General features: G+C 35.9%; 1 protein-coding gene across 3 annotated transcripts in view; it reads right to left on the bottom strand.

The window, feature by feature from the left end:
* Positions 1-9,216, bottom strand: part of LOC139750178 (kelch domain-containing protein 1-like) — a 47,850-nt gene extending 38,634 nt beyond the window's left edge. Inside the window, exons 1-2 of one of the 3 annotated variants that reach the window (XM_071664565.1) lie at positions 8,961-9,216; positions 5,475-5,575 (exon numbers count right to left, since the gene is read on the bottom strand). In XM_071664565.1, coding sequence (XP_071520666.1) covers positions 5,475-5,575; positions 8,961-9,062 — 203 coding nt within the window. In that variant the 5' untranslated portion in view covers positions 9,063-9,216. The remainder of the gene's footprint in view (positions 1-5,474; positions 5,576-8,960) is intronic. The other 2 variants (XM_071664564.1, XM_071664566.1) reach the window with 2 other exon arrangements.
* Between the last annotated feature and the right edge of the window lie 3,231 nt (positions 9,217-12,447).

Raw genomic sequence — 12,447 nt, 5'->3', positions numbered from 1 at the left:
ATATCAAACTTTATCAAACTTTTCCCTGACTTATACCTGATAAAAGATGTTACTGGAAAACAGATATATAGTGTCAAAAATACACTGGGTACAAAAGATGAAAAACTAGAGGTAAAAAAGGTACAAAGTGTCATGGATTCCCATGGTAAAGTGGTTAGCGTTCCTGACTGTGATGCACTCACAGGCTACCCAGGGAAGTGTAGTTGCCCTTGACATATCCAGAGCTTTTGACAGGGTGTGGCATTTGTGTTTCATCTGTAAACTACCTCTTCTGGCTTTCCTCCTTCACTTTGCTCCTTCATATCTTGCTTCCTCTCTGGCGGATCCATCTCTGCGGTTATTGACTGATCAGCTTCCCCCTTTGTCCATCAACAGCAGTGTCCCTAAAGGTTCTGTCCCGTCTCCTACACTTTTCCTCCTTATTTTTCCCACAATTCTCTTTTACACAAATAACCAAATCCACCCATATGCTGACAACTCAACAGTGAATTCATCTAGATCCTTCATTTCTGCTCCTTCTTCCCTCACTCAATCTGCATCTTGTCATGACACAACTTCTTCAATAAACTCAGACTTGGACAGGATATCTAAGTGGGTTAGACATAATCATGTTAAGTTTAATACCTACAAGACCCAATTTCTACCTATCTATTTGGAAAACTCCTCGCAACTCTCATCTCTCCCTTGACAGTTCTGTAATTCCACGTCTTGACTTAAGGAACATACTGAGTATTACAGTAACATCAACCGTCTTGGACACACCACATTACAGAAAAGTTGACATTGCTTCTCAGAAACTGGATGTCCTGTTTACATGTTGAAACACCTCTTCTGAACAGCTGCTCTGTTTATACATAGAATGATACGTCCTTATACGGAGTAATGCTGTCACATCTTTGGTGGTTCTAGCTCTGCATGTTGAGGACTGATAGGTCCTTATATGGAGTAATGCTGTCACATCTATGGTGGTTCTAGCTCTGCATCCTTACTCAACAAAGTCGAGTCGAAAGCAATATGACATAAACTTTCCCAAGCTAACTTCAAAACTTGACTCTCTCTTGCTTTACATCGTAATGTTGGTTCCCTTTCTCTCTTCTATAGATAATACTTTGGTTTTTGCTCCTGAGAGCTGGCTGCTTGTATGCCCACAGCACTAACTAAACTTTCCCAAGCTAACTTCAAAACTTGACTCTCTCTTGCTTTACATCGTAATGTTGGTTCCCTTTCTCTCTTCTATAGATAATACTTTGGTTTTTGCTCCTGAGAGCTGGCTGCTTGTATGCCCACAGCACTAACTGAACTTCCCAAGCTAACTTCAAAACTTGACACTCTCTTGCTTTACGTCGTAATGTTGATTCCCTTTCTCTCTTCTATAGATAATACTTTGGTTTTTGCTCCTGAGAGCTGGCTGCTTGTATGCCCACAGCACTAACTAAGTCAAGCAATACTTGGAAAGCTGCTCAGTCACGTGATTAGTGTGTGGCCAATGGCACCTCAAAGGTGGGCCTTTCTGATAATTGTTTCTTTACCAACACCTCGAAGCTCTGGAACTCTACCTTCTAAGGTCTTACCCAATAACTATGACCTGGCACATTTTAAGACATGTTTTTCACTTCCCTAGAATCCATAAATACTTTCCCTTGTCTCTTCTTTTCCCTTTCAAAATCCTCTCAATATTTCAATTAAGGCCTGGCTTTTGACTGTAAAAAAAAAAAAAAAATGCATTGTCTTTCCTTTACCATACTTTTACCTTTCAGCATTACAGTATCTAATATTTCATACAAGTCATCATTTAAAAATGAAGAAAGTAGTGAGTAAGTATTAGTTTAAAACAAAAAGGCACATGACTTTTTTTTTTTCAGCATCAAAACAAAGAAACCACAGGTGTGGGTGGTGCAAGGACTTCAACAACAAGAGACACTAAGTGACTAAGAAGCAGAAATAGCTTGAGAATAGGGAAAATCACAAATGGGATAACTTGAGGCTCAAAGTTGGTACTTGGTGTGCCTATTAAAGCCAGCTATCAAATTCACCAATGTTAAATTTGTATTAAAATATATACGGAAGATTGCTGCAGAAGTAAGTCCCAATAAAATACTTGCTAATGCTAATGTGAATTCATATACGAGTAGAGTAATTAGAAGGGTTGAAGATTAAGATGTATGCATGTTTTCCCATCTTAAAAATGCAAATAGAGTTACTGCCACTTTATTCACACTGGATGAGAGTAATGGTGTGCAAGATACAACACAGCTGCTTATTTTTGTTTGTGGGATGAATGATAATTCTAAGGTAACTGAAAGGTTTATAAAACTTAAAAGTTAAACTCCAGCAAATACATTTTTCTAAAAGTGTCCAAAACTATTCATGCACTACAATAAGTTTAACATTATTTTCTTTCTATATTCTGAACGAAAAGAAATAAAAACGTATGAGAAGAGAGAAACCAGCACCAGTGCACACTAATCCTGCTTGGTAGTGAGATCTACCATTTCTGATATATTTGACTTTGAATCTGGATATTCTTAACTGTTCACTCTAATGAAAGAGGAAACTTGCATGATTTTTTCTTTTTTTTGCAAGAAGTCATTCAAAGATAAACTTCAACTTTTCAGAAAACAGTTAGGAGACAATACCCTTTTGCACATCCCTGATGCACAACTATTGTCAAATGTTGTCACTCTACTTTCTCTCAAAAGTTCTGTACTGATGTCATTAAGTCATTACCATGTAAAATTTAGAAAAGGTTTCATGATTTTCAAAATGCATTAGTATTTCATTGATATAAGAATCACTTTAAAATGAATATACAAGTAAGATGAATGGATTTTGCTTGAATCAAGATTTACCAGCAAATGATAATTTGCAACATACACATAAATAAGGATAACCCTCTGAGTTTTGTTCCTGCCTGCCAAAAAGTGCTTACCCACATAAGACAGTATTTGCCAGGTAACACATTTCAATTTTTGGTAACACTTATACGCATGAGCAAACATTTTCACACATTTAAGTTTAATAAAACTGAAACTACACTCATTACTGAGACACTTACACTCACAAGATATGCTTAAACTGGTGTGTTGAAAATGTGTCTTGAACTAGTAGCTGTCATCAAGACCAACATGATATTGGCTCATTGATCTCGATTTAATTTAGCACTAAAGTTTAATGTCTTTTGGTTTTTCATATTATGTATCTTAATGAAGAAAAAATTCCTCAAAACTGATTTTCAAACACAAAAGTTAATGACAAATATTTATCATAAAAGTTAAGAGTAAATGTGAATAAGAGCAAGGTTGTTAGGTACAGTAGGGTTGAGGGTCAAGTCAATTGGGAGGTAAATTTGAATGGAGAAAAACTGGAGGAAGTAAAGTGTTTTAGATATCTGGGAGTGGATCTGGCAGTGGATGGAACCATGGAAGCGGAAGTGAATCATAGGGTGGGGGAGGGGGCGAAAATCCTGGGAGCCTTGAAGAATGTGTGGAAGTCGAGAACATTATCTCGGAAAGCAAAAATGGGTATGTTTGAAGGAATAGTGGTTCCAACAATGTTGTATTGTTGCGAGGCGTGGGCTATGGATAGAGTTACGCGCAGGAGGGTGGATGTGCTGGAAATGAGATGTTTGAGGACAATATGTGGTGTGAGGTGGCTTGATCGAGTAAGTAATGTAAGGGTAAGAGAGATGTGTGGAAATAAAAAGAGCGTGGTTGAGAGAGCAGAAGAGGGTGTTTTGAAATGGTTTGGGCACATGGAGAGAATGAGTAAGGAAAGATTGACCAAGAGGATATATGTGTCGGAGGTGGAGGGAACGAGAAGTGGGAGACCAAATTGGAGGTGGAAAGATGGGGTGAAAAAGATTTTGAGTGATCGGGGCCTGAACATGCAGGAGGGTGAAAGGCAGGCAAGGAATAGAGTGAATTGGATCGATGTGGTATACCGGGGTTGACGTGCTGTCAATGGATTGAACCAGGGCATGTGAAGCGTCTGGGGTAAACCATGGAAAGTTGTGTGGGGCCTGGATGTGGAGGGGGAGCTGTGGTTTTGGGCATTATTACATGGCAGCTGGAGACTGAGTGTGAACGAATGGGGCCTCTGTTGTCTTTTCCTAGCGCTACCTTGCACACCTGAGGGGGGAGGGGAATGTTATTCCATGTGTGGCGAGGTGGTGATGGGAATAAATAAAGGCAGACAGTATGAATTATGTACATATGTATATATGTATATGTCTGTGTGTGTATATATATGTGTACACTGAGATGTATAGGTATGTATATTTGCGTGTGTAGACGTGTATGTATATACATGTGTATTGGGGTGGGTTGGGCCATTTCTTTCGTTTGTTTCCTTGCGCTACCTCACAAACGCGGGAGACAGCGACAAAGCAAAATAAATAATACATAAATAAATAAAAGTTACAGATAACATAATGTCACTTCATCCTTGTTTGTCAAATTAAATCCATAAAAACTACTGTAAAAATTTTCTTACGGCCTACTTAGTTATTCTAAATATTGTAGGTGGCCATCTTCCAGAAAAACTTGTGGACCCCTCCTCTAGTTATGGAGAAACAAATTTTGTAACCGTTAGAACCATCATGCACAACACTAATCATGAAACATATGAAGGTTGAAATTTTTCCACGATTTCAGAAAACTGGGATGAATAAGGCTATACCATGGTTAAACTTAATAACAGGTGAATAGATGGGTACAACAGGAAAGAAAAACTAAAGTGAAGATGGGTGTCGGATGCAGAAAATGGGTCTCATGAGATGAAGCTTTCGTCCACATATTCTTGTGTCAGAAGTCCATGGGTAACTAACATTTACCGATAAATCTGTATGAATCTATCATTTATCCTCATTGCTTTTACATAAGAAGTATAAATGTTAGTTTGATACTGTATTACATACGTGAAGTAACCAAAATCCACATCCTGCACATTGTAAAACACGGAGGTAGTTTTTGACTGGTTAAGCAACTTTTGAAAGTAAAAATTTAGAAAAAATCATGAATCTCTAAGGGGTTTCTAAATAAGTGACTCAAAGTCATCGGGAGATTTATGTGAATGGACACTGTACAACAAAGTAAGACACAACAGGTTACGGTTCAAGCAATGAACATACTGTGTAGATATGCAGAATATCTAAACCTCAGTATACAATGGGAAGGGAAAGATGTAGAGAATGACAGGACTGTGTGAGTCGGGAAGATTATTTTTTTTTCTGTTTGTTAAAAAAGTAGTTATGAATGTAAAAACAACTAATCAATATTTTGAGCAGAAAATAGCCCACTCATAAAAATTATTCTTTTCAAGACAGTGTAGGAACTGCTATAAGTCGTTCTTCAACAATGAACAATAGGTACTGTCCTCATATCAAAGCTAATCCTGTTCTGCATACATTAAATGAAAGAACTTCATACGGCAATTAAAGAGAGAGCATTAGATGGAAAACTCAGAAGTTTACACACCATGTGTTGAGCAGTGGATCATACATCCAAACATCTATGGCACTATGGTATAAAGACTGACTTGGGGTCATGAGGGTGTAGGGCTGAGAATGGGGCAGCTCCTGAAATATAAACCAGAAAAATATCTTAAAAACTTGTGTGTAAAGTATGAGATTGTGCATCCAAGAAATAAAAACTTTTATGACTGTATGTAACTGATTTTTACAATAATCATAACAATGCCATTAGCTATATCTTAGTATGTGGGCAAAAGATAACCACACAATAAAATTTTTCTATTCTGCAAATATTCATTTGTTTGAATGTACCAGCATTCTATATCGTAAAAAAGAAAATTCTTTTAAAAAGCAAGATTTTCGAAGTACAATATAACATCAAGCAAGGCAAAGTTGGGAAGATCTTATTTCATTAAAACAACTAACTTCCTTCCCAAAAAAAAGTACTATGATAAACTTTCATATTAAAAAGGTTTTGGAGTCTTCCATTGGTGATACTAAGAAGTGAAGGAATGTGAAAATTTTAGAGACAGGCTCTGACATTACAATGGATCAAATGAAAATCTACATTTTGCCACTGCCTTTACTGATGACTTGTTTTGCATGATATCACTCGCAATATACCCTATACATCATACTGATTATCTTTACCACATGAAGATTTCCAACATAATTTTTGATATACCCAAGAAAAGTTTTTGTAAAACATTAAAAACAATAGCTAGTTCCATATTCAGTCTTCTAGATGACCTAAGGGTAATAACAAATTACCTTCAAATAAAATGTGCCTATGCTGGTAACCATATGGTATTACAAAGTAGTAATGAGATATACTAAGGGGTATTAAACATTTTTGTTCATAACTGAAATGGTCTCATGTACTAATTATCATATTTCCCTCTACTACAGATACAAGACTAACAAATCTAGATGTAGTGATCCATGTGCCATTCTACAAATGCACTGGTGCTTCCCCAACATGAATGCTGCATTCAGTTTGGTTAACCTACTTGAGAAAATAAATACATAGAATAGAGTGCAGTATAGTGGTGAACTATCCATATGATTCTCAGAAAATGACACAATATTATATGAGCTGGCTGGACAACTTCAAACTTATTTAGCTTAGAAATGTTAAGAGGTGATCTGATAAAGGTATTCAAAATTATACAACACTTTAACAATCTTATTCTAAGTTGCTATCTAGGGCTAGATCATTTTTCTTTCACTTCCAATATTGGAGAGAAATTCAACAATTCTACTTTGAATGAGGCAAAGTTGTGTACATTTTTTCAACAGTAATTAACACAAATAGTGGCTCTAAAAATTAACCACATTGAGAAAACATGAAAACACTAGAAACATTCTTTTCTTTCTTGAACAGTTCCCAGGTTTTGACTTCAATGAAAATGAACAGCTGTATATCCTTTATCTAAATCTTTTCCCAAGAATCATGTACACATGCCAATCTCAATGCCCTTGCCAATGCATACCATGGAATCTAATGATTTTTACAATATTTCTTTTTCCAGTGCCAACTCTTTAATACGCCATGAAGCACATATGGTTAGAAGGCAATGAATTATTGTTTGATGTAAACACACACACACACCTAACATAGTCCAAATAAAATGTTGATACAGAGAAATGCCAGATTTAAAACTTCATTCTATCAAAAGTAATTTTCCACATCTTTAAGTCCTCAGAACAATGTTGCTTTTAAGTTAAGCTTGACATAAGAGGATCTTTATTTTCAATTGCAATCAAAAGTTTTACTAGGAATTCTTTCAAACATTAGCTTGTTTCACCACCCCTTACACTAAGGAAGCACCATATAACATAATCTTTCAAATAAAAGGCATTTTAGGACACATTATAACTCGAGCTAAAACCATTGACAATGAGTAGCAAATGTATTATGCAACTTTATTTTGCTCATTAGCTGTGGAAGACCTTACTACATGATAAAACACTATGCAAAGAACTAAGCAAATCTAGGCCAGAAAAAAATAGGCAATCCAAACTCTCAACTTCAGGCCTTGTTTTCCCCGAGTAATTTTCTGCACCTTTATATCCTTAAAAACTTAGGTGTCTATAATTCACTTTGAGTTTTTCCATCAAGACCATTCTAAATTTCACAAGAATTTTTCTTAATCACCTTTAAATTCTTTCCCTGAAATATCAGTATTTACGTGCTTCGTATCACCTAAAGAAATAATCTACTTTGCATTTAGAAATCATCACATAAAAGAAATTATTCCTCATCTTTAAAGGTGAGGCAGACACATGCCAACATGAAGTCTAAGGATGACCGTAACATTGATATATTTCTCATACAGCCTTTACAATAAGGCATACATCATTCCTTGAGAAAGGAAAGGTTTCCATGCATTCTACTGAATTATATGAATGACATTCATTGTTATACTTTATTCATTTTTCCTTATCTTCATTGCCCTACCTACATAAGCACAATTTCCCTCATCTTCATTGCCCTACCTACACGAGTTATATAATGCCTCAGGATAGGAAATAATTGGCATAAATTATGTGGTACAGTTTCAGTAACTTACACGAACTGTAAACAACTAAAATATAGGCTTTGTCAATATTTATGTCAATAAAAGGTCAGTCATCAACTCTACCATTCACTGGAATAAGGTATGGGTAAATGAAAAGGACTAGATTAGAGTTCCAGATCAAAGTTACGTTAGGAGGTTATTTTCATTTACTTTTCCTCACATACTGACAGTGGCTGAAAGTTGTACCAACAATGACTCCTACTTTGCTTTGAAGCACTATGGAAGGTGGTAAAAAAAACCAAAAAACGATATACTTAAGACAAGACCATAATATATCACATATCCTAGCTTAAGTTGAGGGGGGGGGGAGGCCACATTATCACTTAGGTTTATTTAAGCAAAAATATTCACAGAGAAATATGTAAGGTTCTCCTAATGGCAATGTAAATGCAAAGGTTTTAATTTACGTGGGTTAATGTGTATATATGCGTGTGTGTTTTCGCAAGTGATGATAGGTAGTAATAGATAATCAAGTTCGCCTCTCTCTCTCTCTCTCTCTCTCTCTCTCTCTCTCTATATATATATATATATATATGCAAATGTCTCCCTTTCATGAGTCTGTCTTAAGAACTGTAACAAATTCGTTCATCGTCTGAGTAAGGCATCCATACATTAAACACATACCTTTCAATACATTCAAAAATAAGTTGCAATTCAACATGAATATTTAGTGTCACTGTCCGGTAGTCAAACTGTAAGTCATCTTGTCGCCTCTCATGGACAATAATCAATGCCTCTATATCATTCCAGGCTCTGATACCACTATGACATATGCAAATTAAACATAAAATAATCATCGTTTTGACTGGGAACTGCCCCCCAAAACCGCCAGCATCTAATTTGGTCGGCAGGCCCAGCCTCTGCCTTAGCCAAGGACAGATATATTGCGTCAACTGAAACATTCTCACCATGTAGCCTCCCCACACGAAAAGTCGGCTCTCATGGGCTACCATGACATGGCCAGCTCTGCGGTGCACGAACTGATATTCCTCGGGCTCTTTCCGTGTCATGGTCGATATTTCCTAGATTATATCCCAACACTCCCGTCAAAATTGTGTCCAACACTGGAACGAACAACAACAACAAGAGGACAAAATGGGGCGAACCGGGAGACTTGTCCCGGGGATCCATAACGCGAGGGAGGTGCTGCCGTCTGTTGACTGCAGAGCAAGTTAAGCTTTTTAGAAAATGGATATTATTGAAGATCATATATTGTTAATGGGTACCTAAAGGAGTTTATCATTGCGTTCTATCTTTGTTTTTCATCGTAGAATAATTCTTTTTCAGTAACATGCTCACGGTATATCTAGGAATAAATGAAGGATTTACAGGCAATGACAGTTCCTATATACTAACACGACACAGAAGTAAGGATGTACTGTACATGAAAGGACATGGAAGCAAGAAATGCAGATACACAGATATATAGTTTGGTAAACATAAGAGGTAGCTGTGAATCATGGACTTTTGTAAAGACTTAATGGCATAATATGGCCATTCGTTAACCAGGAAGGGAAGTCAGGCTACTGGAAAAAAAAAAGAGGACAGCAGCGCACTCATTGATTAAGCGTATGCAGACCTCATAACATGTGTGGAGGTGGCACATACTATAATGAATTTAACGTTATAAGGAAATATATAAAAAGAATAATAATGGACATACTAGAGGTGGATTTCACCACAGTGAGCTGGACAAACAGATTTATGAGTTAATTATATGAAAATATATAATGTTAAATCCCATGGTGTACTTCTGTACGTGCGTATGTAACCGTATGTGTAACAATCTATGATTTATCTTCTACGAAGCCAAATGAGTAAATTTCAACTATTTCTGCTGAACGTGTGCGAGACACCAGATTATATACACCGTGTACGCTTATGCGTACAAAATCGCCCGTTTTCCGAGCGGATTTTGCCGTACTCTGAGAACCTACCTGCACGACATGTCTTGCCCCTACAGACGCGCTTGTTTGGGATCCCTTCCATCTCATTGGTGTTACTAGACTCCAACAAGCAGGTATTCCCTTCGGCGAGGCTGAATCATCAACTGGTGGAAAGGCGCACAGTAATGTTAGGGCCTCTCCTTCCAAAGAGGTCCAATTTCCCTCTGCTCCTACCGTATGATGCAGGCTCGAAGCTTAAGGAGTCCCACATCCTCATTTGTCGTCGCCTCAACTTCTACATCTTCCCCATACTTCGCTGCTCACCCTCTTTTCAACCTTCCAAAACCTCTCACCCATTTCTTCGAAAATCCATTGCTATAGAGTCTACTCTAACTAACCACCCTGCCACTCCGTTCTCTGGCTCTTTCAGCAGGGGCGTATCTAGGGAAAATAGCGCCTATGGCAAGCACTGAAATTGCGCCCCTGGCTTCATTAACAATGTACATAAATTGGATGTATATAAAAATATATAGTAGTGTAATTATAAACGGTTGAAGAATTAGGCCAAACATAGATTTATATAAACTCTTAAAGACTTAAAGGTAAAGACTTGATTTGATCAAAATTGTAACGTAAAGCGGCACTGCAACTGACAGTCGCAAAATATTACTATAGTTGAAAAGTAGACGAGTTTCTATTTCATCTCACAAAACCAATCCGTTAAAAATGTCAATCGGGTAGCATACGTAAAAGATAAAGCCTATTGAGTGGCGCTCCCTTTAAGTGGCTCCCAGGGCACTTGCACAACCTGCCATACCCTAGATACGCCACGTAACTATTACCTTCAATTTTTGGTATTTTTGCAAGAAAATAAAATTTCACTTAAAAACTCATTATAAGACAAAATTTTCATGCTGAATAAAAATCTGGTGTTGAAATAACGTTTAGCCCTTTTAATGACACATAAAAAAGCTGTTAAGACAATTTTAGAATATTTCTGTTCCTTTGCATCGTATTTACTGTGTATGTATCGGTGACTGAGAGCATTATGATATATTTTCCATGATTATTTCAAGTGTAGAAGAGTTTAAATATTTCATCTTTCAATTTTGAAAGAAAAAGTTTTTGGAGCCAAAAAATACCCTGAACTATATTACCTTCAATTTTTGGTATTTTTCTCAGAAAAAAAATTTCATTCAAAAATTAATTATAAAAGGATTTTTTTCATGCTGAATACAAATCTGGTGTTAAGATAACGTTTAGTCCTCTTAATGACACTCAATTAAGTTGTTAAATGAAGTCAATTCTAAAATATTTGTTCCTTTGCATCGTATTTACTGTGTATGTATCGGTGTCTGAGAGAATTATGATATATTTTCCATGATTATTTCAAGTATAGAAGTATTTCAATATCTTATCTTTCATTTTTGAAACAAAAAGTATTTTTAGCTAAAAAAATACCCGATACTATTACCTTCACTTTTTGGCATTTTTGTCAAAAAAATAGATTTCCTTTAAAAATTCATTATAAGAAACACTTTTAATGCTGAATACAAATCTGGTGTTAATATATCGATTTGTTGCCTCATAATGACACCTAATGAAGCTGTTGAATTAAGTCAATTTCAAAATATTTCCATCCCTTTGCTATGTACTGGCTATGTATCGGAAACTGAGAACATTATTATTTATTTTCCAGGATTATTTCAAGTATAGAAGTGTTTGAATATTTCATCTTTCAATTTCAAAGGAAAATAGATTTCCCTTAAAAGCTCAATATAAGAAGTATTTTTGATGCTGAATGCAAATCTGGTGATAATATAACGTTTAGCCCTCATAATGACACCTAATGAAGCTGTTGATTTCAGTCAATTTCAAAATATTTCTATTCTTTTGCATCGTATTAACTGGCTATGTATCGGTAACTGAGAACATTATCATATATTTTCCATGATTATTTCAAGTATAGAAGTGTTTGAATATTTCATCTTTCAATTTCAAAGGAAAAAGTTTTTTGAGGTAAAAAATACCCTGAACTATTACCTTCAATTTTTCGCATTTTTCTCAGAAAAATTGATTTCCTTTAAAAACGCATTATAAGAAGTATTTTCAATGCTGAGTAAAAATCTGGTGTTAATGTATCGTTTTGTTGCCTTTATAACATTCATTTAAGCTGTTAAAGGAAGTGTATTTTCAAATGTTTCCTGCTCCATTGCATCGTATTTACTGGGTAAGTATGGGTAACTGAGAGCCTTACGATATATTTTCCATGATTATTTCAAGTAAAGAAGTATTTGAATATCTTATCTTTCAATTTTGAAACAAAAAGTTTTGGGCTAAAAAATACCCTGAACCTTGAATTTTTGACGTTTTTCTTACAAAAATAGATTTCCTTTAAAAGCTCATTATAAGAAGTGTTTTTGATGTTGAATGCAAATCGGGTGATAATATAACGTTTAGCCTTCATAATGACACCTAATGAAGCTGTTGATTTCAGTCAATTTCAAAA

This window comes from Panulirus ornatus, chromosome 9 (assembly GCF_036320965.1).
Source record: "Panulirus ornatus isolate Po-2019 chromosome 9, ASM3632096v1, whole genome shotgun sequence".
Taxonomy (NCBI): Eukaryota; Metazoa; Arthropoda; class Malacostraca; order Decapoda; family Palinuridae; genus Panulirus; species Panulirus ornatus.
This window is presented reverse-complemented; position numbering and strand designations above follow the sequence as displayed.